The 27856-nt window shown below is 41.8% G+C and overlaps 1 protein-coding gene across 4 annotated transcripts; it reads left to right on the top strand.

The window, feature by feature from the left end:
• Positions 1–1599: 1599 nt before the first annotated feature.
• On the top strand, positions 1600–26580 carry LOC137297139 (uncharacterized). 4 transcript variants are annotated; one of them, XM_067829155.1, is made up of 16 exons: positions 2178–2967; positions 10009–10157; positions 12201–12234; positions 12525–12677; positions 13170–13297; positions 14413–14548; positions 15050–15240; positions 15919–15963; positions 16053–16152; positions 16704–16867; positions 16976–17026; positions 19376–19463; positions 22649–22789; positions 24109–24192; positions 24494–25216; positions 25456–26580. In XM_067829155.1, the coding sequence occupies exons 2-16, from the start codon at positions 10035–10037 to the stop codon at positions 25461–25463; spliced, it is 2169 nt and encodes a 722-aa protein (XP_067685256.1). In that variant the 5' UTR covers positions 2178–2967; positions 10009–10034; the 3' UTR covers positions 25464–26580. The 4 variants fall into 4 exon arrangements, with proteins under 4 accessions (XP_067685254.1, XP_067685255.1, XP_067685256.1 ...); XM_067829153.1 differs by lacking the exon at positions 25456–26580 and having other exon boundaries at positions 1600–2967; positions 15922–15963; positions 24494–25282; XM_067829154.1 differs by lacking the exon at positions 25456–26580 and having other exon boundaries at positions 1700–2967; positions 15922–15963; positions 24109–24177; positions 24494–25282.
• The last annotated feature ends 1276 nt before the right edge of the window (positions 26581–27856 follow it).

The raw sequence follows: 27856 nt of genomic DNA, 5'->3' as shown, positions 1-27856 counted from the left end.
CTCTCGTCACTTTCCCAGCAGCAGTGTTCTGGACTGTCTGTAGTTTGTACTGACGGCCCGAGTCTGTTTGTGCGGATCTGCTCAAGCCACTTCAATGTCATGGTCACCTATGGCCGTCAAGTGAGTAGGATTGCCGGCGATTTTGGTGAAAATGCCTGCTTACTGTCGAGAAAATGACATGTAGATGTTACAATAAGTTTTCTGACCCGCGGAATGCTGCAGCCAATCGAATCCAACACAACGCTGATACTGTCAACGTGGCTGGAATTAACAAACGAATTTAAAAGGTGAGTTTTCGCCGTTTTTGGTGATCCATGATTTTGGCGTGAAATTGCGGAGGTAGCTGTTTTCGATGATTCGTGGCGTATAACTTTTGAAATAATGATTCGATTGTGACCATTTATAGCTCATTTTGCAGGGAAATCATCTGGCTTTCGATCCGGTGGCATCGACGGGGCCTTAAAAAGTTTTACACAGTGACATGTAACTTTGATCGAGGAGGGCGTGGTTTCTTCGTTACATCCCTTTCCTTCTACATAGTACTAGGGTAGGGTCTATACACCTTTGTGTCTTGCGAACGCCATTTCTAAGCGATACAAGTCCCTGTGCATGTCGCTGTATGCCAAACGATCAATGCTAATAGTGTTGATCACGGGAGTGTCTAGTCCAGACTGCGAAATATGGCTGTGCAATGTAACCGGTTTACCGGTATATCCGGTTCAGACGTGCAAACGATACACATTACGATGCGCTGATCGAAAACCGGTATTTGGACATGCATTTGGGAAATCTTCGGATATTGACACCTGAAGTCAAGCTGAGTTCCGTTTGAGGTTGTAGTCTTAATTTTTATTCAAATGTTTCGTCGTGTATTAGATCTGAATGTTGTAAATGTTTACTCAATAATGACATCTGATAGCTGATATATGTCCTGATCAGGTCAAATTGTTGTCTGAAATACCAGGGCTTTTTGAGTGGAGAAACTAGTTCGAACTAGTAACCACTGTGCTGATGTTAACTTGTTCTCTCCCATGCTTCATTTTTACACATATTATCTACATTTCCATCTTGTCATTATTAAAAGTTTTAATTTTGTTGCAGCTTAATCAAGCTTAGTGATCTTTTTGTGTTTCTGCTTTCTAAAACAAGCATTAAGTCAACTGAATCAAGAATATATGTAGCTTTTTTCAAAAAGAAAAATAAATAAAGAAAGAAAGAACCGCCTCGCAATATATTGCAATACATATCGCAACATGAAACTTGTCTGCAATACCCACCCCAAGTGTGAGACAAACACAACGAAAGTGGTGGCCAGCTGGAGGTTACCACTTATCTCAGGTCATGAATCGAGATCCCCGAGTAACAGATCAGTGTGATGTTATCTGCTTATACAGGCCAAGACGAACTCCTTCAGCCAGAGTAACGCTGGATACAGGTACATATTTACCTGTACACTTCCTTGTGAAACTACAGTTGGCGAGAGTTAACACAGACAGGTTGTTGAGAGCTGGAGACAAATTCCTGATAAGGCGTCATATGGATTAGTTTGTGTTTCAGGCTGACCTGCCCGAATTAATGCCAAGATTATGTTTGCTTGGTGAGTGTATACACAGATATGGAGTGAAAGTGTTATAGGGAGGGACTGTGAAACATTCAAATACATCGACAGGTGCTGTGAGTTGAGCAGACGGTGTCGGATAGAGTAATAAGGCCTGTGGAGGTTCGTGGGTGTCTCAAAGATGTGAGAAGCATAACCTAGGGCACGGATGGAATGTGAAGCACTGTTATACAGATATATACTACTGTTAAACAGCCAACGCTAGGGAGTGTAAAGGTGCCTGGTGTCCTTCTTGGATGTCTACAAGATCTGAAGACCATTAACGCAGAAAATAGATGAGTGGAGGAGGAGGTCGAGAACGCTGTAGTATTCAGTGGGGTCGTTACAGACCTCAACGTTACACGGATACACTCCGTACAGCTACTCTCGTATTTCCTCAGTCGATCCCCACGTAATCTTAGAGTCAAGACATTTCATCCCGTTAGGAATGTACGTGAACAAACAGGAGCGGAGGTAACATGTCATCGTGTATGGTGACCAGCGTGTTCTGATTAACATCTGTTTGCATTTTACTGCTGCTATAGTTCGTGAGATGAGATAAGAACAATCTGTCACGGGCACCTATTTCAAGCTCTGGAGCTAATGAAACAAAGTCTGTTGAACAAACACTTCACTGAACCTATCAGATCTGTCGGACCCAGAAGGCCTAACCGAAACTGAACCCTAAGTCAGATGATTTTCCAACCCGAATCTCAGACAACTATTAAACAGGGACACCTACCAGAAACCATAAGAAGAAACACAGGGTCCTATCCGAAACCTGAAGATTAACTTGAAATCCGAAAGAGATACCCTACACTATCAAATCTACCCAAACACCAAACCGACTCTTGGACGGTAATCCGTAAACTTGGAGGCCTACCGGTTTTACGTGTAGAGACCTACCCGAAATACATGATTAACATGGACGTCAACGACCTATCCGAAACAGAGAATCTACCCGAACCCCGAGACCTACCCTAGGTCAGACGCTTTTCCCAAACACCACAACGTAGACCAACCCTTAAACTGTGAGACCTACCGGAAACTCATGAGATTTATATGAAATTCCAACACCTACGCTAGACCAAAAGACCTTCCCAAAACCAGTTGTCAAATAGGAACCTCAGAGACCTTGCCTAACATCTGGGACCCTATTTTGACCGAACAGTATTTTGATAATTAGAGTGGTCAATAAAGTGCCATGTGAAATCGAATCCATAAATCACGGACGTAAAGCATCACGTGATTACAGTGAGATAGGCGAGCGGTTCCACTGATCGGTGATAAGAACTACGTGGCACCCAGCGTGGGTAACTGCAGCATTGCATCACCGTACAGAGGCCGGCTGACAGGACCCCCAAACTCGGGTAAGTCTCAGACTGTAGAATATATACCACCGGTCTCATATTCTCTGAACTTGGACGTTTGTTTAAGTGACTCATGTTGCGAAACGTTTTTCTCTCTCTAGAGTAAACAGTGCTTGGAACTCACAATGTTTCTTTTTCAGAAGATGAAGTATATATCTACACAAATAATTTTCACCATTGTCAAAAAACATGTCCAAGGACTCGCTCAGTCGCTCCCAACACTAGCAGTTATAGTTTACATGTTTTTAACTCCTAGCTCAGCAAATTCAACTAGGTGGTGGTGTATTTAGTTTGTTAGCTTCTCGTTTAACGTCGCACTCAGCAATGTTCCAGCTATGTGGAGGCGCTCTGTAAATTTGGACCAGATAATCGAGTGATCAAAACCATGAGCATCTATCTAAGCCATTACATTACGATGACATGTGTCAACCAATTGCAAGACAGTGATTGTTACCAGGTGATTTTGTGAATGACGACAGGTCATGTATCGCTGCGTGACCAGCTAAGTCGCCTTCATCAGCCAGGTTGTCGGGACTGACTCTAATATTGAGTCCCGCTAAGGAGTATTTGCATCAATCATTCCATTGGGTAGCATAATTATTCAGTTATGACAAAAGAACTCATTCTTCTCACAGTGATGAGGGACGTTACATCGATTAGGGACGTTACATCCAGATGGTCGTATGTGTTTGTCTGCAATCTCCCGTCTACAGTCATTGGGGACGTTACATCGATTAGGGACGTTACATCGATTAGGGACGTTACATCCAGATGGCCGTATGTGTTTGTCTGCCTTCTACAGTGAATTTTCATTCCAACGTGAAATGATTATAAGTATTCTCGCATCAGTTGACTCTGGAAAAAACTCTCAAAAAGAAATACAGTGGAATCTGTCAAATCCGGACTCTTTGCAGTCCGGTTTTCTCCACAGTACCCTTGTATACACATTAAAAAAAACTTCATTAGCTTGACATTTCTCCACCTTCGCTCAATTTCAAAGCGACTCGATATACGTCATATATCTATATAGGACTACAGAACTAAGCGCCTAATTTCAGTACTTTGATACAGTGATTTAACACAATTTGAAAAAGAAAAAGTAAATGTATTTATTTGCCCGCCCGGTCTCTTGTTGATTGAGGTTATATAACAGAAGCAAATATAAAGGAGGGAAGCAAGGGTGAACGAAGGACTGTCAATTGTTGTGGCCCTGAAAAGAATTAAGACTGTAAATAATCTAATTATTATTTTCAGTAACTTTATATTTTAACCGTTTGGAGGTGCGACCATAGTGTCCAGGATCTGCCAATGGAAGGTTTCGAATGATTAACTGATCCTGTGTGACCTCGCTCGTACGTGTAGGTCAGCTCCGTCACGGATAAGAACCACATTCCGATTGCTCAGAACACGGAATTCGTGGATTCTGTCCACTAGTCTTTCATTTCTTAAAACGTTTTAGGTGAATTCTTTAAGTGGTAAATCAATTTGAGCGAGAGATCCGTACTATATCCATGAACATGCACAGGAAGAAGTCAGGAGCACATGAGCAAACACTGTATGGGGATTTCTGATGAGGGACATCTATGAATGTGTATAAGCACATGAAAGTCACCGTGCTTGTATTAGTACTATGAGAAAGGAAGTCTGTGTGTGTCACCCTGCTCTTTAACACGTTATACAATTTAAAGTCTATGACTCAACTTTATTTTATCTTTAGAATTTTATTCGTTAAAACAGTGTTTTGAAACCTAAAAAATGTCCTTCCCACAGTATTTTGGGGGGTTTTTTTTGTTGTTTTATTTCTTGCGTTTTTCCAGCTGTATGACGGCCACATGTAAATAGCTACCACTTTCAGAACGCCCGGGCTTACACATGTCTGTCGCTAAAAGGGTTTGCCATGCCCTCAAAACTATGTAACATAATGCTTTGCAACGTATTGGGCTAACACGAAAACAAAGTGGCTTGCAGCGTGACTGGACCAGTCTATCCAGTGATGAACACATCATGAGCATCGATCTATGAAATTTTGATACGATGACATGTGTCAACCAAGTCAGTGAGCCTGACCACCCGATCCCGTTAGTCGCCTCTTACGACAAACAATACCAATTCTAACCCGGATCATCAGGGGTCTCTACCCACAATATTAAAAAAATACGCATTTACGGATGCATATGATATATACGTGACCAGTCCAAAACTCCATTTGGTCAGCTACTAAACAGGGTTATTTGCCATTTGAGGGATGTATAAAATCAAGTCTTTCATCACTTACATACAGACAAACTTCACAACATTTCAAACGTCTGACATTTGATTATTTCTGTAAGGCAGTCAAATTCAGCATATAGAGTATCAAAGCATGCATACTATGAATAAGTATCTTTCTGACAGATTTTGCTCTAGAAACAGTGAAATCCTTTGTCATATTTGCAACATATAGATTCTTGAGTACCGCACTGTTAAATTTCAGACTGGGCTCCGTCCACCTAACACGCATAACATTAGGATCACATACTGGAGATAGGTTTTTCTGGCTAACGCTTCTCAGCAACAGACATCACAACAGATTTTTCTTTATCCGCATTTGTAGTGTAACAAAACATAATTTTGCCCTGAACGTGTATACCTGTAGATAAATCGTACATCTCAGAATAAACGAGACGGAACTGTTTAATTAAGAATCTGGAAATGTGACGTTCGTCTTCTCCTTCGCAAACGTAATTATATCCGAAATTCAAAATTATGAACGTCACTCATAAGAATGGATACAGTACACGTGTACAATATTTTGACTGCCATTTTTCCTCTAGGAATCCAAGTTCCATTTCGAAATTACCATGAGAACCAGTTTCTGGGAATCGCAAACTCGACGTATCAATTTATACATAAAACCGTGGAGCTCTGGTGTAGCCTGGTGATTTTTCAAAGCGTCCGTTTCATTTCGAAGACCTGGGTTCGATTCTCCACAAGGATGTGCGAACCCTTTCTCTGATGTCCCCATGCCCTTGGAATATTGCTAAAAGTAGAGTCAACATATTCGAAATTAAACTCACTCGACATAAAACTCACTCACTCCTATAAACGATTCATCTTCTTGTTCTCGCTGGCATTAACTCACAAAATTCAGTCTAACACCGAATGGTGCCATGACGCAACATACCGAAACATATGTCTCATTAACCTATTCAGACCTATTTTCAGCCGATCCGAATTTTCTCTTGTGAAAGTGAAAATAGACACCACAAACAACTCTGGTTAAACTGAATTCTAATTCCTTGTTTCATAAGAAAATGTTTTTTTACCAATAAATTTTAATTTTAAACTTTAGTAACACCGTCTTTCTATATTTTATGTCGAGGTTCAGGAAGCATACCTTTACAATGGAATCACAGACTGCCCCAGTTTAGTGAGGTCACTGGTTACGTGAAATGATTCACAAAGCCTCTGGTTCACTGGTTGTAATATCAGTTCCGCCAAACCTCTCTAGCGGCAGAGGCTCGGTTGAGATTTCCACGATTTCCAGGTTTCAGTTTGTCAGGGCTCGCTGTACGACAACGCACGATGTACGACGTGTTTGCTAGGATCATGAGGCGCGTGCTTAGACGTATCAAATCATACTGATGAAAATTTATGCATCCAGTTAAATGATATAGCGTAAGAATTCTGGATTGGTTATCACACTAGGTTGCGCAACAGGACGGAACAGGAAACGAGGCTGTTCTGTATTCAATGTTTTGACATGTCCTTAAATCACCCATTGTCAGATCTCGAGGAGCTGGTTGAAAGCGGAGGTTTACTGAAGAGTTGAGCTGGTTCTGTGGATAATAAATTGCTTGTCCAAACAATTTGTCATTAGTACTTCTCAACCGTCGCGAACACGCGGACATGGTACTGAAGCGGAAACAAATGTTCGTACTTTATCACTTCACAAATATAGGGTGTTCTGTTGTAAGACCTGTTGTTGAATCAGGTCAAGGTGGTCGCTGACGCACAGGTCAACATCCATCGGACACCTTGAAGAATATCAGAAACCACTTGACTGGTTGTTGTCAAGAGTCGTTATTCTTTACCATTTCACTTGTGAATACTACTTCCAGGAACTGTTTCTAGGAGACCAATAACAGGCCCCCCTAAGTAATTGAAGGAATTACAGCAAATTTGAAGGAATTGCATCTCAAATGGAAACAAACGCAGCCCACTCGCGAAACAATTGCAGCGATATCGGTAGTTTAGCGGTAATAACAGAAACACATCGGCCCTATCGGAAGCAATGTCGGTAATACTGGAAACACGATCGGCCATCTTCGGAGATTTTTCGGTCGCGAGCGGAAACTCACGCAGCAAAACATGGCGTCGTTGGAAGAAGGACCCGTCTCGGTGAGATTTGTTTTTAGTTCCTACTATTACATTTTCATACTTATCCATCTTTGACCACCCGTGTTGAATGCGTTTAGGTATGAGGTGTTGTCGGGACAATAGCTTATGTTTTTAGGAAAAGATTGTCACTGCAGAAGGGTGTCACAAGTCATGCCCCTGGAGATTGTTTACATCTGAACATCGAAGTCGTGCCGATGATTACGAACATCATGAACGTGCGCCATGAAGAAGTTTATGAGCCATAATTTTTCTTGCTCCGAAGTGCAATTGACAAATTTAAACACATTTTACAAAAAAAAATGATGTTATATATGGCTCACGTTCGTAATCATCGGCACGACTTCGATGTTCAGATGTAAACAAACAACAGGGGCATGACTTGTGACGCTCTCCTAGAGTGACTATCTTTTCCTAGAAACATAAGCTATTGCCCCGACAACACCTCATACCTAAACGCATTCAACACGGGTGGTCAAAGATGGATAAGTATACAAATGTAATAGTAGAAACTAAAAACAAATCTCACCGAGACGGGTGCTTCTTCCAACGACGCCATGTTTTGCTGCGTGAGTTTCCGCTCGCGACCGAAAAATCTCCGAAGATGGCCGATCGTGTTTCCAGTATTACCGACATTGCTTCCGATAGGGCCGATGTATTTCTGTTATTACCGCTAAACTACCGATATCGCTGCAATTGTTTCGCGAGTGGGCTGCGTTTGTTTCCATTTGAGATGCAATTCCTTCAAATTTGCTGTAATTCCTTCAATTACTTAGGGGGGCCTGAATAACGATTTGACTATTTGTTGCTTGCATGATTTATTGGTCGAACCGGGGATACTCTACAACAGGGATAGGTCACTCGCTTGCTTTCTTTACCATCTGTACTAATTAGCGTGTGCCTCGTCATGCGCCAACGCACACAGGGACTTGGCTTGTTCCCAGCGCTACTTCAGAACTTCAGTTTTAGCCAGTTTATTGTATCGGTCGGAATTTTACAATGAATGAATGAATGAATGAATGAATTATAGTAAGAATTATTAAGAGCAAGAATTATGTGAATGAATGAAAGAAAGAAAGAAAGAAAGAAAAAGAATAAAAGAAAGAAGTACATATGTGAATGACTGAAAGAATAAATGATTCCCAAAACATGTTAAAGAACGCAAAAGTATCGCGAGAACACGTGTTAACATCAGCTGTCCTTTTAAAAAATCTACTTTGAGACATTTTTGTTCACATCAATAATTAATTCAGATATCTTATGGCATGTTGGGAATGGAATGGGCATTAACAAAATGTTAACTGACACTGTCACACTGCCCTCAAAAATAAAGTGTAAAACTGTCAGAAAGCGTTCTAAAACACCTTTCCAGTTTTGTCAAATAATAAGATCAACAAGAAAGAAAGAAGTTATGGAACAATAACCCTCAAGCACCAATGGCGAATCATATCAGATCGGCGATATGTCATATTTTTCACACACCTCAAATATACTCTAACATTTTGTTTTAGATTATGAAACTATCACTATTACTTGCAAACACATTTCACCTGATAGTATATTCCCCTCATAAGAATTAAAGGTGCATGTAAAAGTTGTTTTTGAAGATATAACTAGAAACACTCAAACAATGGCGTGTAGCATTTCAGTTGCGGATCAGAATAGATCGGCGAAGTGTCATATTTTTCACACACCTCAGTTACACCCTAACAAGTCATACACCCTTTAAGTCATAAAACTGTCACTATTACTTTCAACTAACACTATTACTTTCAAATAACTTTCAACTAAAGGTATGGTTTCCTTCTAAAGAAGTTTTTATCGGCACAATTTAGTCTATCTTCGCGGTGAATCGAGAAGAGAAGCCAGTGAGCTTGAAACTTTACCACAAATCTGCTCTCCTTATACGGACACTAATACCAATTATTTGACTTGAACTGAAGTGACAAAATGGTTAACCTACATCTGCATGTAGGATTTCAGTTGTTACAACACTCAGCGAACTTAATCAGCTGCTGAAAATAAACCGGGTTCAATCCTAAATACCACGCTGCCACCATATTGGCTACACTGGTTACCTAACGACCCGAGACATACGTTCAGCGGCTTTTCGAGGAGTTTCTTCTCCCCCTCTATATAGACTCCCTGGTCGAACTCAGGAATGTTTAAGGTACACGAATATTCGTGTCTGGATCAGACAGCTCGGTGATTTTGGATATGATGAAGTCGTCGGGCCTTTGAAAAGTACCAGTTAACAACAGACACATAAAATCATATCTAAGCACCGTAAGCTGGCTTGCATGACAGGTGGCTTTACTCTTACATTGAATCCCCTAGGCTCACAACATTTCAACAAAGACAGAATTGTACACCTATGACTTAACATTCAGCCACTACGGAGTATTTTCAAAAAGTACCTCTATGAGATTGTTATTATATACATATATATTCCATAGGCCCGGTGTCAACCATATGTCTCATGAGTGCACTTTCCTCATGTTTCGAGAGGCGGTTGAGTAGTCCAGTCGTTAATGCGTTTACTCGTCTCACCGAGGACCGGGTTCGATACCTCATACGTGAAGCCAATTTCTAGCATTCCTCCGCCGTGATATTGCTATAAAAACTTAACTCACTTACTAGACATGTTTTGAACACGTGTTTCAGAAAACGCCCACTGCCCTGGAGTGACCATGTGGTGGACAGTGACCCCGAGATGTTCGTTTCCTGCACTGTGTTTAATCCTCTTGCTGTTGACCACTGGCCACTCTACAGACACATCCAGGTGTCGACCAGACACGAACTGCACAGTCCAGGTACGTCATATGGCGTCAGGAGCTTCCTTCCTTCCGGTCTGTTCCGGAAATTATAAATCATGTGACTCTGTGATACTGATGGCTTAATGTTAACCCCCTAACTGTGACACCAGTAATACTGATGGATTAATGTTAACCCCCAAACTGTGACACCAGTAATACTGATGGATTAATGTTAACCCCCAAACTGTGACACCAGTAATACTGATGGCCTAATGTTAACTCCCTAACTGTGACACCAGTGATACTGATGGTCTAGTGTTAACCCCCTAACTGTGACACCAGTAATACTGATGGATTAATGTTAACCCCCAAACTGTGACACCAGTAATACTGATGGCTTAATGTTAACACCCTAACTGTGACACCAGTAATACTGATGGATTAATGTTAACCCCCAAACTGTGACACCAGTAATACTGATGGCCTAATGTTAACCCCCTAACTGTGACACCAGTAATACTGATGGCCTAATGTTAACTCCCTAACTGTGACGCCAGTGATACTGATGGCCTAGTGTTAACCCCATGCCTGTCTCGCACAGTTATGGGGTTAAAGGTTAGTCGAAATTGGATATTTGATTATTTGTCGATACACATATATATGAAGGTCATGAGGGCTGCCACTTCATTCTTTGACTTTGGTTTCGTTAATGCCTCATCCGAACGTAGTCGACCAATCAAATTACACTCCACAGCGACAGAATTCCATATGCAGATATGGCTTCGATGGCTATTACGAAACAAAACCGTGGAGGTGAAAGGCTCCTGAGTCGAACTCCATTCTCTTTGATTCCTTAGAATCAGAAAATGATCCGACTAATCTGGGGTTCGACATATCCAGCTTTAGCTTCACACCAAGTCATTGGATGTGTGGTTTACAGTGTGAGTGAGTGAGTTTAGTTTTGCACCGCTTTCGGCAACATTCCAGCATCAACATGACTCCGTAAATGGACTTCACACACTGAACCCATGTGGGGACTCGAACCCGTGTTAACCACTCGTGTGACGAGCCACCCCTACCGCTCCACAGATGGCAAGTTGAGAATGAAACTACACGTACATGTTTGGAATAGATTCAAAAGAAAGTTGTAACCGCTGAGAAAATCTATATACTTCCCGCACAAATTAACAGGGCTTGTGATGTGAGGGGCAATGGGGTAACCTAGTGGTTAAAGCGTTCGCTCGTTACGACGAAGAACTGAGTTCGATTCCCAACATGGGTACACTACGTGAAACCTATTTCTGATATCCCTCGTAGTGATATTGCTGGAATATTGCCAAAAGCCCACTCATATAATGTATGTTGAATACAGGGTTTAATATGAATTCCCTATCAGCTGTCTCTGTACTTTTGGTTTGTTTGTTGATTGTTTAACACTGAGCCAAGCCTGTAGACTAGACAAACCAGTGACTGACACTACAAGCAGATGGAGTACGATTATCAGTAATGTCCCCAAACCTGACTGCAGGGTCTATTTTATGTCGACATTCCGCGAATCCCTCATGGGTTTCTTGGGACAATTGTACTCGTTGCCCCACCAGGGTACACAGGCTCAAGCCAACACCGATCATCCAGCGGGATTGAAGTAAACCTTCGAAGCTTCTACTAGCTTGCAGGGTATCAGTTAACTGACACCCGTGTTTATGTTTGGAGTGGTTTCCATGACAATTATCTTAGCCAGGTGGGAACATAGGTACCAGGTACCAGGTACATTCCTCCAATAAGTGGATATTCTGTGATTGATCTATCTGTGTTAATGAGAAACGACCATTCATCGGTCGTATGATTCAGTACCAAATATAGCAGTCAAAAGTGGGGGCATGTTTAGGGTACTTAATAGATGTAATCGTATTTTACAGAAATGTGAATTTCGGATCCCAGCATGAGCCTGACATTTTGTTCATCGGGATCGCACATCATGTATGAGTATATATAAATTATGTATTTTAGCCCTTATTACTTACACATGTGCCTGCAGTTCGATGTATGAATGAAATTATGTGATTATAAAATAATTAGTTTGTGTTATATTTCTTTCAGGAGACACTGCCTTGTGTTGTACGGTCTACACAGTGTGGGTATTTACCGATTTACAGGGAAAGAATTAAGACAATACAGACAAAATATTGATTGATACGAAATTCGTGAACCCACTCTTGAAAACATCACCGACTATCTTTCTTTCTGATAATACGCTGGATAAACAATTCAATATTTCGCTTTCATAGAGTTTTTTTAAAAAATCAATTCTCTGAAAATGACGAATAATGTGTGCATGCTGACTCTTGTAAAAAGAATCCGGAAGTATGGCGATGGTTGAGGTTGACACTGTTTTACAATCTTTATGATACTGTGTTATTCCAGTCTGTCCCAACCAGGTCAAGATGTTCTCGCGACCCCCGGGACAACTTTCGTGGCCAGGCAAACCACGTGACTTTGAGGTGAAGGCCGTGGAGATACAGTGTGATTTGGCTATTGTGTCCGGTCTCTACTTCCGGTGGAAACCCCCAAAAGACAGTAAGACATATCTACATAGAAAGTTTATAGTGTTTAAGGATACCTTCTGTGGTCCTCCTTTTTCGGCCATTGCGTCAACAATGGTCACTAGCTTGTTACAGACAGCTTTATCGTAAACCATCATCTTAAGATATGATCCGACGATTATAAACGGACTGTTTGATAGTACAAATCGTCACACGGAAGCTGGCTGTGCCAGATGGATTATGCAGGCTTCATGGAACTCTGGGTAGGAGAGTGGTTAATGACGTCATCCAAATGCTTTCCAACAACAGCGACTGAGTTTAGTTGTACGCCCCTTTTAGCAATAGTCCAGCAATATCACTACAAGGGACACCAGAAATGGGCTTTACACAGTGTGCGCATGTCGGGAATCGAACCCGAACGCTTTAACCACTACATTACGCCACATCCATTGTTAAACAATAAAGAAAGCAATGTTGTTTTTACCTATGAAGCCTATATTACTGACTGTGTGACGTTGTGTTTCAGGTAGTCTGCACCACATGAAGGGGTTCAAGTTGACGGTGGCGCCCCTGGACGGAAGATGGAGGGGGAGTTCCCCCATATGTCGACTGTTTGATCTTAGGAACGCTTCATGGTCTATTCATGACGTAGATGTGAGTACACAGAGGGACGGTCATGTCCAAACCGGGGTTTGACACGCCTAGAATCATTGAATGAAATAATGAGTGAGTGAGTGAGTGAGTGAGTGAGTGAGTGAGTGAGTTGGTTGGTTCTTCTTGGTGCTAACAGCACTGTTCAGAAGAAAGTTCAGAGGAGTTCACAAGACATTAGCTTCAAACTGTGAACCTTGTTGGGAATCGAACCAAGTAATGCATTTAATTCGACATCCACTTAACAGGAAATGATTTTTCTGTTACACCAAGACAATGTTCATTTCATACGAGACATTCCAATAACAACGTTAATGCTTCGATCCTACAGTTTATCAAATTTGCATTATGTTGTGATACATACCCTGTACCACGCCCACTCTCCTACTCAGAGTTCCATGCGACCTGCACAGGCCGCTATTTCTGCTGATAGCCAGATTCGTCACATCCGTCCATCCACTATATTATATATGTTACTAAACCCTGTTACTTTTCTTATAGCGAAAATATACTAAGTGTCTTACTTATTTATTTTCACTGACAAAATGTCAAAAAAGACGTGCAACACACACTTCGACTGGCGTAGCAATTATTTGTTTACATAAGTTGTGCGGTTCCACGTGTTGCCATCGAAGTTGTGTGGAGACCAGAGGTTATTTTTTTTAAAAGACACTTGGCACAGGGCAAGTAACTTTAAGAAAATAACTTGTCCTGACAAATTTTCCACTTGCCCTGATTTAATGACATACATGTAATCCTGATGATGTAATTATGAAAGAATAAATCAACTTGGTATTTGATGTTAATGTTTACTGGACTATTAATCGAAAAAGTGATAAATAGCAAAGAAAGATACCTCTACTTTATTATTATTATTCCGAAATTTAAATATCTACATTTTGAGCAGATATGAAATGAAATCTAAGTTTACTTGCAGTTTGAAAGCATACGAGACAGTGATCAACATCACGCCGTATCATCGGGCTATCCGTGAAAAGTCCGGGTAGAACTTAGAAGTGAAGTGCTCTTGGTGTGGAGGCATAGAGGTTCCGCCGATGGCGATGCAGTAATAGTATAAATGTATTCGATTTGTGGGACCGCATGAATTCATGTTGCAGGTAAATTTCACCTTTAGTCTTTATCCACTTCCCAACAACTCGCAGTATTCCGTCACCCTTGTCAGCCTGCCACAACCGGAAGTACAACACCAACCGGAAATGGGCTACACCGAGACCGTTTACATTCCTCCAATAGGTGAATGACGTTTCGTTTGTAATTAGTTATATTAAAAGGTTCATCATGAGGGTTCACCCTTTAGCATAACCACAATACTGCGAATATGTCTGCGAATTGTTTTGTTGTGTAAATTTGATTTGAATGCTATATGGCTGAAAAAATGTTGAGGCGACGTAAGCTCTCAACTCACTCAATTGAATAAAGTTATACAACATGACTGAGTGAGGTATCTTCGTCGCCTTCATAATCAATAGATAAGGTGAATTCACAGTACCATAACTCATGCTGCTATGCTATATCTATAACCTTCTTACATTTAAGGGGCGATGGGGTAGCTTAGTGGTTTTAAACGTTCGCTCTTCACGCTGAAGACCTGGGTTCGTTTTCTCCACATGCGAAGCCCAATTCCGATGCCTTCGCCTTGATAAATGCGGTGTAAAACTAAACTCGTTCATTCACTCACATATTAGCGTGATTAAGGTTCAGCATTCAACGTTTTAATCACCCTGTAAACGTCAGGCCCCGGCGACTGGCGGAGTTATATTCGCACATCTGTGGATGAGAACAACCTGACAGTCACTTTCAGCCTTGCTCCCAGTCACTACAGATTCACTCAGTACGACGTCATACTAAGAGGAATAAGTCACGACACATCTAACCGGCACACACTCAAAGTTGAGGATAGAGTGAAGACACAGGGCAGGTTTAAGGTATGTTACCTTGTATCATAGCACACGCTGCTAATCACCCAGTAAGGTGTTGTTGGCTTCCATACCAACGACTAGTTTCGAGATAAAATTCATATCATGCGGTTGTGTATGTAACGTTTATGGAGTGATGAAGTTGCGTCCAGAAGAGGCATTTTGATTGGTTCTTAATATTATATGATCTGTATTTGTGGTATTACATTTTCTCAGTACGGTAGATATTCTAGTACTCTCATACTCTAAGGGTCGCCTAATCGCCAGAACACAAAAACATCGATCAAACCCACTCAGCCACCGCAGCTTTTACATCTGACCTCTTACTAAATGGAGTTGTGTATTCAGATAGTTCACGTTGATGAGGGTGATAGATTCTGTGTGAATTAGTCATGAAGTCGCAAGCGATCGTACCTCCATATTTTTATTTACGAGTTAGAGTCCGATTTGTGAAACAGGGTCAACGTTACTTATGATAATATACTACTCAACAGAGGTTAAAGAAAATGAATTATCGTCTAGCTGTAAAGAAAATGCAAGTCACGCCGAGGACCCGATTTCATCACACCACGTGGGTACTTTTTGTGAAGGTCGTATACCTCACCGAGTAAAACCACTCACTCACTCATTTTCTCACTCACTCACTCACTCACTCACCCACTCACTCACTCTGTGTTCTGTTGCCAGCAGACAGTCTTCTACGATGTCCCAACAGGACGGTATAGAGTTGAGGTACGTATTAACTGCAACTCGAATTTGTTATACTTCTGACAGTTGATGCCAATGTCAGTCTGACGATACACACCAACTCCATATTTCAGGTGATGCCTGTGGGCGGAGCGTGTCAGTTTGACTGTTCCGTGACAGTGAAAGGTCCAATCGTGGTGAAGCAACGTCAGCAACAATCGGAACTGCCAGTGGGTAAGGAGTAACGATGTTTATTGACTGCCCTTCGACAGGGTATATACATTCCAGAGTGTCTGAGTGAGTTGGATGTGAAAGTGTGCCAGGTTACATTTGGACGAACATCTCAACAAAAAGCGGAAAGGTTTGACTAAAACCAGAGTTCCGTCTACATCATCATTATGTGCTTATGGAGCTTTATGAGATAGTGACGCTATTGTCTTCAAACGCACGCAAAGGCACTTCAAACATTTACCCAGGAGCGACGGAACGTATGCCAAAACAAAAGAAAATCTACTTGGACGTCATTTCCTTCACTAATGCGCCAACATGTCCGCCAATTCTACCACGGAACCTTTGAAACCTTTGTTAATGTCTTAAATATATGTACGTATGACAGCACATCTTAGACTTTAAACCCGATGGGGGAACGACCAGACTGACCATGATGCCAACAAACAACACTCAGTTTAAATTCCAGTCAGTATATTGAATCGAAACATTGTTACTTTAATTCCACTCTTCGTGATTACATGTATATATAAACTATTTCTTTCCCTGATATGCAGACTGGACGCCACGCATCAACGTCTCCGTTGACGCAAACAGCAACAACGTCACAGTGACATTTCACGCCGCCAACAGCAACAAAATCGCACAATACAACGTCATACTCTCCAGCATCAACACCGCCAACAAGCGGCAGCACATTCTGCAACAGGATCACCACAGTGTGAGTTTCTTGAACCACTGTCCTGTCTACAGTAACACTGAATATATCAACCCTCTATAAAAGCTGTCATCTGCTGTCATCTTTATTTGTTGTTGCATTTCTCGGCAGATTGTGAAAACAACGTTTTGGAACGTTTCTCCTGGAACTTACAGAATTGGGGTAAGTTTGAATCCCAGGCAAATTGTAACTCAAATGGGTTTGTGCAGCAAACTCGTATCTCGTATGCGAGATACGAGTATAAGAAGACTGGTCATATTCTCTATGCTGCGTAACCCAATTTGCGCTACAGTTTGCCTTATTTGAATACAGAATTTGTGGATATCCCAAAGCAGGGGACACAAGTGGACCCGCCGCCAAAGGCGCGTCATTTGTCTGAAGTGAAATCTGAATACTACATGCTATTAAACACTGAAACATGGAAATGTATGGGTAACGAATAGCAACACATGTGTTGTTTAACAGAGTTGGAACTGCTCTTCAGCAAGCCATGATTGTCATAAGATCAACTAACGGGACTGGATTGACAGGTTCACAGACTTTGTTGACACCTGTCGTATCCTATGGCGTAAATCGATGCTCATGCTGTTGATCACTGGATTGTCAGGTCTAGACTCGATTATTTACATAACGGCGTCATATAGTTGGAATATCGCCGATTCCAACAACAAACAAAACACAATCAATGAACAGTCATACGACCTTGATATAATCCCCATGAGTATTGTACTTGCATTTCCAGCACCAAACCCGCGCTTTGCGATTTCACCTGTAGAGTGAACGTGCACCCGTTCGGTCTTTGCCCACTGGTCAGTACTGTCAAAGCCACGGTAAAGTACAGACTAGAGTTAAGATCTTGTTTTTATGTTCAGTATGGAATTCTAGAAGTGACACATTTGCTATGTCGCATTGCCGCACTTGAACAATAACATGGTGACTTAGCAACAGTTTTCAAGGTCAGAACATGTTGCATTGTGACAGTGTCGCCTCATCTAAGATGTTTTAAAAAGCCAAACCAGCACCCCTGGAGTCATTGAGCGACACTCCCATTAAATAAACGGCTTCCACGTCCAGATTCATAAGCGAAATGTTGCACAATCTGAGAAAAATAAACATTTGATGCTTTTACTTTCAATAATATGAAACTCTTAATTTAAATGAAACTCTTTCCAAATTTCTCTCCAGCAGCGTATTCATCTCCATTTTCAAAGGTTCCCGACAATTTGTCCCAAAAAAGGAAACAAATGCCATGTGAAGTATGAAGTCAGTGAAAAAGCTTCATCTGGAGCCAGAATAGATACATGTATGAAACCTCAATGTGTCATGATACTACACATGGGGTTGACTTGTGCTTCCCCCGTCTCATCTTACCTTTACAGGGCGGTGTGGTAGCTTAGTGATTTAAGCGCCTGTCACGCCGAACACCCGGGTTCTATTCCTCACATGGGTACAATGTGTACACTGTCATGATAGTGCTGGAATAGTGCTAAATGCAGAGTAAAACCGAATTCACTCAACAACGTACCTTTACACTGAGCAATACTCCGACAAATATAGCACCACGCAGCCACGTCACAAATGCGGTTGACTTGTGCTCCCCCTGTCTCATCTTACCTTTACAGGACGGTGTGGTAGCTTAGTGATTTAAGCGCCCGTCACGCCGAACACCCGGGTTCTATTCCCTACATGGGTACAATGTGTACACTGTCATGATAGTGCTGGAATAGTGCTAAATGCAGAGTAAAACCGAATTCACTCAACAACGTACCTTTACACTGAGCAATACTCCGACAAATATAGCACCACGCATCCACGTTTCACGGTTTTTGAAACACAACACCGTAACAAGCGGGCACGTTCAAAGAAGAGTTCAAAGAACGACCCTGCAAATGAATGTGCAGATTCAATTTCCTTATAAATACCATGATATGAACGGAATATACCCACCCAATATATATCCTACCCTCCAAAATACAAACTGTTCTTCTCGCTTTGTCATTGTGCTGCACTCAGCGATATTCCAGCTTGTACATAATCCAGTCTGGACCAGACAATCCAGCGATCAACAGCATGAGCACACGATGAGCTTGACCACCCGATTCCGTTTCTTACGACAAGCATGGGTTGCTGAAGGCCAGTCCTAACCAAGGATACACTACAACGCTGTTAGAGTCTCCCTGTTCTAACCAAAATCTTCACGAGTAGAATGTATCATAGAAGATCGTGCCGTATTTAATCATGCGCTTTGATGCCTCTCCGCAGTTGTTATGTATTACACTGCATGTGGACCAAAATGATACCATGCAGTGACGTTTAACATATGTACAAATGGATCTGATATCTCGTTACATCAAAGGCAGGTAGGTATGAGGTTGCAGGTTGCAGGTTGCAGGTTGCAGGCTACGCGTGCAAACTAATTGTACGCTACTTGCAAGCTACCTTCGATAGCAAGAAGAACACGGCATGTTAATGTGTCTTAACAATCAAGATATATGTTGTATTTCTTTTCAGCTGCAACCTGTGGGCGGACTGTGTGAGATAGTCTGCGACATTGTGTGGAGTAACATAACCTTCATAGTGACACCTCCTGTACAGTCAGGTTGGTTTTGGAGTAAGTGAGTGAGTTTAGTTTTACGCCGCAATAGGTTTTAGCAATATTCCAGCAATATCACGGCGGAGCACACCAGAAATGGGCTTCATACAATGTACCCACACAGGTAATGGAACCGGGACTTCAACGTGATGTTTAAGAGTAATGTGGTAGAGAATTGTGGGGATACAGTTGTGTGGGTGGTGTTTGTGTAGTTGACTGACAGGGACGAACACTACTGTCGCGACAGAATGCACTTTACACACAGGACATAATTCAAAAAAACAATTTGCAGTTTGTTAGCAAACTGCTATTTTTGCTGATATTTTACCAAATATTTCAGTCACGTCCGTAATATGTCCCCTCGTTCACCGCAAAAACTGATTAATATCAAACTTTAAAAAATGTAAGATATGAACAGGATTAACACAGTAATCTGTGTATTAAGTCACCTCGTTATAATGTCATTTCGTATTTCTGTCATGCCTAAGGAGTTCACTCCTTACTCCTTACTCACTATTTTACTCCTTGTTCTCTTCAGTTATTGGTCTACAGCGTTCCACAAATCAGTCAGAAATGGCCCATTAATCCAGGAATGTCTGTCGACCAGCATCGAAAAACATTCGTATCTCTGTCGTTGAACGAAAAAATGCCCCCTTAAACCTAATTACAATTTTCCCCCTTGCGCGGGTGTTTAATTAAGATTTCTTCACTTCAAAGTTCCGTAATGGCTATGTTGACTAAAACTTCATCTCAAACTTTTTCTCAAGACTGAAAAAAGCAAACATTTGTTTCTAAAACGTGTGGTATCTGAGCAGGAAAGAGTTTGGTAAACAGTCTGCAAATGTCTTCTTGATTAAAATCCCCATGACAACCCAAAGACTGAGCTGAAATGTGAAATCACCCAATGCTAAAGACTTCGCTTGAAATAATAAATTGGCTTGTAATTACCCGCGGGACAAGCTGTTTAATTTTGAGAAAGCCAGCTTAGGTTTCGCCTTGGGGAGCATTGATAAATGTGTATTTTCGTCTGTTGATTATTAGAACCAGTTTCATTTGTGGCCCATGTCGTGGATCCGTTATCAACGTCGTCAATGACGCCCGACGTTATGGCTTAATGGCAGGTGGTCTGAGAATGTGTGTTCAAAGCAGGTGACTGTGTGATCCCAATCAACTTGTAAACTGTAATAGCTGTATCAAGTGAGTGAGTGAGTTTTACACCGCTTTTGACACAATTCCAGCAATATCACAGCGAGAGATATTACAAATGAGCTTTATACGTTGCACCCACATGTGAGAATCGAATCCGGATCTTCAGTTTAAAGAGGACTACCAAATCGAACTGTCCTATAAGTGCTTGGGTGGGTTTAAGACCACTTAGAACAATATTTTAGCTACTACACAGTATTTCGTCTCGAAAGAGGAACGTTCGATGCGATGTAGGTTTGTTTTTCTTTTGTGTTTTTTTAACGCCCATTCCCCCCAGCTATATGACGCCCGTCAGTATATAATCGAGGCCGGCCAGACAATCCAGTGACATTATTAGCATCGATCTCCGCAAGTGGGATCCGATGACATGCATTAACCATGTCTGGTAGTCTACCCACACGATTACGTTAGTAGAGTTCCCATGGATTGCTGAAGACCAATTCTAACCAAGAACACAGCGGAGGAGCTAAACTCACGCTTTGTCTGTAATATACATAACATTGGTAGAAACAAACAATTCCTTTTAAATTGAAAAGGAGCACCGATGCGAAGGAAGAATCATACCCTGAGTCTGGGGTAATCTAGACTTATTTAGAGCTTTAGCATAGATAAAGAGGCTAAACAGAAGGGAAAACACTGCGGTTCTGAACTTCGAGATAGACTAGCTACAAGTATATTCATACTGTTAACATACACAGATGGATCCTGCCAGTGTTCTTGGGGTTTCTGTACTTAACCCTTGTGATTTGGAACACCCTCGTGGTGTTTCCGGTATGGAACGACTTTGCTTTCGGTTCGGTATACCGTACTCCATCCAGTCCGAATATTCTAAATTTTCTGCTTTCGTACCGTCATTTCTATCTGGTGAAAAAATGACAGTTTTGTTCAATCAAAATAACAAAGAATGCGGTTATTTTTCCATGTTAATATCAAGCAATGTAATCTTTGGCTCTCATAGTCAGTTTCTGCATTATGATCATATCTCATACACCGAACCGAGACGAACTTGTACCGCAATACGTACCGTAGCCAACCGTGATTACGTACCGTAGCCAACCGTGATTAGGGCGCCCCGTTTCACCTCTAGTTTGAGAATGTGTCCCCAGCATCCGATGTTTATTGATCAAATGGAGAGGTCTGTCGGGTTCGGTGTCATGGCGTGTCAACGTAACCCGGATTGTCGATCATAATATTAATCACTATTTTCTGGCCCAGATTCAATTTTAAACCGGCACGTGTAACATTACCGTCAACGGCGTTAAACAAAACATACGCAAACAAACCTATTCCTCGTTTGGCTTTCCTCACATATTAGGCTGACGTTTTGACGTCAGGAAAAAATGGAACGTGATTCCCCCGTTCCAACTGACGGCAACTTTATGAAAGCCACTTCCTATCATTTTTATGCCTCCCAGGTGGAGTTAATAGAGGCCTCGATAAGCAGAAAGCACTCAAACCCCTTGCAGATTCATAACAACATATGTAGAACAATGGTACTTTTTATTTCCCTGCCTGGCGTTCGACATTAAGGGGATAGTAGTAGCAGTCCGCATATATGGGTTTCATATCCGGGACTATTGCCTTCTCACGATGTTGCGACCAGAACTGACGGTATGGTGTGTCTTATTGGACGTTCATGTTAAACCAGTGCATGGTGACACAGGAACAGCACTGTAACATTAGACATTAAACCCGATTTTATTTCATTTATATTACGGGGTAATGGTGTAGCCCAGTGGTTAAAGCGTTCGTTCGTTCGCTCCTTACGCCAAAGGCCCGGATCGATTCCCTACATGGGTGCAATGTGTGAAGTTTATTTCTCGTGTACCGGTATGATATTGAAACGTGCTAGCAGCGGCGCAAAATCATACTCACTCACTCATGTAATAATAACTACTTTCACGAGTACCAGTATTAGAATTTACACATCCAAAATTCTACAATTCAGATGTTTTTCTTTGATTGATATATGTATTTCTCTTCAGAACGCATGTCCAGCCGTTTGTCTGGTTCATCCGTGTCTTCCAATGACGTCATCAAAAACGTTCTGGGGTCGGTGCTAGGTGTATTTGCTGCGTTACTGCTGTTGCTGGCCTTTGCCTTCTCAGTGAGGAACAAAGGTCGAGGTACGGTATGTCAGTGAGAGTCCGTGTGTTAGTTTTGAAGACGTGGGTGGCGTACGTACCCTTTGAATATGTGCGTGATAAGTTTGGTCTGTGAACTTGTCTCAAACGTCGTCTGTGACGTTGTCTGAGTGTCTCTGTGACGTCGTCTGCGTGACTCTGTGACGTCATCTGTGAGTGAATCCGTGATACAGATAGAGACATCACCCTGACAGTGGGTGTCCACGAGTCCGAAGGAGAGCACATGTGTAGGCATCACCTGAAAGTAGTGAGTTTGAGAAGTGGTGTCGGAGAGGAGATAGGGAATGTTAAAAAAAGGGCTTTGCTGAGGAGAGATTAGTGCAGAACCGAGAAATGCAGGGCGTCCAAAGCGATTTATTTGGAACAGACCATGACTTTATGCAAATTAGTGTGCGATGATATTGTATTACAAATGACACTTTTTAAATGTCCATTCTAAAATTAAACTTAGTTTCATTTTAAACGATAGCTGGTGCAAAGAATCATAACTTTTATGCTGGAACTATTAAGGTTGTAGCTACCATGGAGTCTCATGACCACAGGTAGTCGTCTCAAACGATGTGCCAGGACAGGGTGTCACAGACGGTGGTTGTGGTCCGTCTTTGGGAATAGAGATATTAGCTGAGATAAGATAATCCTTTAGGGAATTAAACTGTTATAACAAGCAGACGGCATGTCATAACAATATACAAACAATATCCAGTTCTGGTGATCATCGGGTGATCATGCCACCTGTACATTTTGAGACATGGCTGGCAGAATTCAGTTTTTCTGTGGGTATCATACCCTTTTACGTATTGCACCATAAACTTATGAAAAAAGACACGTAAGATGTTAATCAAGAGATGAGACATATGCAGCACACAGGGATATACATAAACCATCTTTGAAAGGATTCCTTGTGCCCGTACGCAACACGTGCATTTCATGCCAGTTGAGTCGACTGTCCGTCGTCATACCCGGCTGAGCGACCTTATTGCCATCTATAGTCTGATCTATTGCTTTCAGCTGCTATTTGTATTTTTTCTAAGTTTTGTTCGCTTTCTGGATATCCTCTTATGCATCCTCTTAGGCCGATGTGGGTTATTTCGACACATCCTATTTGCAGTTGTCTAAATTTTAGGGATTCAGAGTAGCAGCCAAAAGCAGTTGGTTTCTTTTTTCCGACGGCACTTTAGTAAGTTTTGTCTGTGAGTATATCTAAAATTACTGTTCCTTCTACATTACACGCGTCATATTGTAATTAGAAAAGCAGCCTAGATCTAATCTCAAACAATAGTTGTCCATGACTTTTCATTCAGGACCTTTTCGTGTGTGGAAAAGTGGAAGTAACTCACGTGACAGCCAAGAGCCATTGACAGCAGCCAAAGGTAATAAAGACCAAGGTAGGTCGCTTCATCACGTTCATGGAAACCTGTTACATATTTTCATTGAGTTTCCAAACAAATCACTCATCACTTAAGCTCGTTACGGTTGATTGGTTTGTTGTTTGTGTTGTTGCAATATTTCAGCCATATGGCGGTGGTCTGTAAATAATTGAGTCTGCACGGTGCACAAGAATATCCAGTCATCAACATCATGAGCATCGATCTACGTAATTAGGATACGATGACCTTTCATGTCCGCTGCCATAGTATTTTTCTTGAATAACGGAAAGTCATCCTCATTCACTCGTTTGTGTTTCAGTTGCCACGCAGTTACTTCCCCTGGGTCGGCGAAAGGTGTTTCTGTTATACACCGAGGATCACGAAGCTCATCATAAACTTGTAGGCGCATTCGCCCTCTATCTTCAAACTTACTGTTTCTGTGATGTGTTGCACGTTGATTGGTGTTTCAATGATCTCCGGTCCCTAGGGCCCGAAATATGGATCAAGAAGTGTATACAGGAAGCGGAAGTGGTACTTGTCATCCATTCTATCGGGACAGCCAATCAAATCCAAGCTTGGAGAAGAGGCTTGAAAATAAACACAGAACACTCAGTGACGGGGAGACTTTTTGAGGATGCTTTGCCATTGATATTTAATAATGGCTCCCTGATCAACAAATGCATAGGTCTCCGTTTTGGGAATGGGAAAAAAATAAATAATAATCTGCAAGCACAGTCGCATATTTATAGTTTAATGGACCATTTTAAAGACTTCGTTTATGACGTACATAAACTGACGTCACATGAATCGTCATATGATCTGCCTACAGACGCCGACCATTCCGAAACGGAAGAAGGGAGACAACTCTTACAAGCAATTCGAAATGCTGAGTTATACGAAGAAGCCAATACACAATGGACTGAAACTATATATGATCAAACAGAGGCGACGTGCTTGGAAGATGTCACTGTGGCATCGTCCGGTTATGTTTCGCAGGACAGGTATGACTTCTTGGAACCGGACGAGATCACAGAGCTTGAAGGTGATGGTATTTCCATCAGTGAAAAACTAAGAGACATCAACGCTATTTACTTGACGTAGCCAAATGGAGAGAACATTATGGTCAGGGTTAACGTTGATGTTCCTTGCTACATGCTACGGCGTGTTACCTCTAATGACTGTGTACATGGTAGTACCTTGTGTAGAATGTACTGACAGGCTCAGGCTAAAGTATCAGTTTATATCTAAGGAGTGAATACGCCATTTTCATCATTGTTTCAGCGATATGAGCGGGAGCAAAACACGAGCCGATCACTGGGCTTCACTCATTGTGCCATGTGTGGAAGGCTCAAGGATCAAGCGCTTTCCACCTTTGAGCGAGACCGTTTCAGCCTTTAACGTCGGATTAGAGTACTTGTACCGATTTACACCATAGCCTAAAACCAAAGACGAACATTGTGGTAACAATCATATTTTAATAGCTATTCAAGAGGTCGATGCTCAGAGGACAGACGCTTCTGACAAATGCACGCGGATTTCATCGGCCGAGACAGACCAGCACTTCACATAGAAACATCAAACGCACATATTAATCACCCATATTGAAAGGTCAATTCATACCACACAGAGCCCTGTTCGTGCTAGCTTAACGTGACCTACAAAATCGCTGGTATGTTCAGCATACCGAAGAATCATTATACATATATCCCAGTCAGTGAGTGAGGGAGTGAGTTTTACGCTGCACTCAGCAATATCCCCCCTATATGGCAGCGTTCTGTAAATAATCTAGTCTGGACCAGACAATCCAGTGATCAACTACATGAGCATCGATCTGCGCAACTGAGAACCGATGACATGTGTCAACCAAGTCAGCGAGCCTAACCACCCGATCTCGTTAGTCGCCTCTTACGACAAGCATAGTCGCCTTTTATGACAAGCATGGGTTGCTGAACGCCTATTCCATCCCGGACCTTCACGGGTCATCTCCCGTACATAAATGGACGAACTACTAACTCGGTGTCCATTGGTAGACGCAGCATACACAAAATCATGATAGGACTTGATTCTTCAGTGTTTTGACTGTAAATGAAAACCGTAATTTGCAACCATTGCAACAACCCATATTCCTCTGTACACTTTTAAGGAACAACACATACTTCACGTTCTGCGTTAGTTGAAAGTGTTTGACACCTTTAAATAATTCGAATAATAACGTCTTTCACTACAAATTTGAATCACTTTATAATGATAACGTTTCTATTCTTGTCATAAATATCCATTTCAATAGGCTGCCCGACTTAAGCTAACATAGCGCGAAGACCTTGTTTACTCCTGACATTACGCAAGTGATGATCAGACATGGTTTTGTTCACTTTTGCGACAAAATAAATCTTGTTTAGTTTCTCTGTGTGACGTTTAATGCTTATTTCTTTGTATTTAGCAAGTGTGTTCAAAACATAGCATATGGCCTGTCGGTGATATAGTTTGTAAACAAGTTGTCGGGTAATTGAATCTTAACCACGTGCATAGCTACGGCTTCACAATTACCTGCAAAACTTCACAAATATCCACCCGGAACTGACATTATGAGAATTGTTTATGATACACCTAATAGAGAAGCATGTATTTAAGAAATTGCCTTTCAGGAATACGTACTTAGCACAGGACTCATTCATGCAGTAAACTACGCATACATTCACCGTCTGAGACAGTAACGTTTTTCTTACATGATTACACAATGCCATTCAGAAATTAATCAAATGTATCAAATTCTAGTACTTTTTAGTTGAGTCCTATCCGGGATTCGAACCCAACCTGTGAGAGTCAGGCACCTAATCGCCAGCACACAAAGTCAGCCGCCTAACCGGCTCAGCCACCGCGACTACGGTGCCTGAGTCTCACGAAGTGGGTTCGAATCTCGGATGGGACTCTAGAATTTGTACTTTACTAAGAGGGAGTGAGTGGGTTTAGTTTTACGCTGCACTCGGCGATATTCCAACCATATGGCGGCGGTCTGTAAATAATCGAGCCTACACTAGACAATCCAGTGATCGACAGCATGAACATCGATGGGAACCCGAGGACATGGGTCAACCACGTCAGCAAGTCTGACCACCCGATCCCGTTAGTCGCCTCTTACGACAAGCATAGTCGCCTTTTATGACAAGCATGGTTTGCCGAAGGCCTATTCTACCCCGGGACCTTCACGGGTCACTCTACAAAGACAGTGTAATCCCAAATATAACACATAGCACGTTTGTCGTACATACAGTTAGTTTCAGGCACATCAAAAAGACTCGAAGCATTCATATAAAGTCGAATATACCCGGTGAATATGATATCTCTCCTGTCACGTACAAATCGTCGAGGGAATAACACACAACTTGCCTTAAGACAGGGATCAACGCGCATGGAGACTAATAATAGACCTCATACCCCGTGAGATATACCTACGTTTGAAACTGAGGCTAAGTTGTATTCGGGCGAGGTTATTCCGTTCTTGACACTTATGTCACATGTCGCCATGTAACAATTTAGATCTATGAAATTAGTGTTGAAAGCGCCTACTACCGTAATACCAAGAGTTAGTCAGCGTTGTTCTGATAAACATATCCTGAACGTCTGAAACAGTAAACACACTCGGAGCAAATCACAACGTGTTCTAAATATAGGCACAGTGCCA

The sequence above is a fragment of the Haliotis asinina genome, chromosome 9, assembly GCF_037392515.1.
Source record: "Haliotis asinina isolate JCU_RB_2024 chromosome 9, JCU_Hal_asi_v2, whole genome shotgun sequence".
NCBI lineage: Eukaryota > Metazoa > Mollusca > Gastropoda > Lepetellida > Haliotidae > Haliotis > Haliotis asinina.
The sequence above is the reverse complement of the archived record's forward strand: the minus strand, read 5'-3'. Positions and strand labels throughout refer to the sequence as shown.

Coding starts and splice junctions, on each gene's coding strand:
- LOC137297139 (XM_067829152.1), top strand. CDS start 10,035: ATGTGGTGGACAGTGACCCCGAGATGTTCGTTTCCTGCACTGTGTTTA. Junction 12,235..12,524: donor TGTTGTACGGTCTACACAGT/GTGGGTATTTAC, acceptor GTGTTATTCCAG/TCTGTCCCAACCAGGTCAAG. Junction 16,868..16,975: donor TGCAACAGGATCACCACAGT/GTGAGTTTCTTG, acceptor ATTTCTCGGCAG/ATTGTGAAAACAACGTTTTG.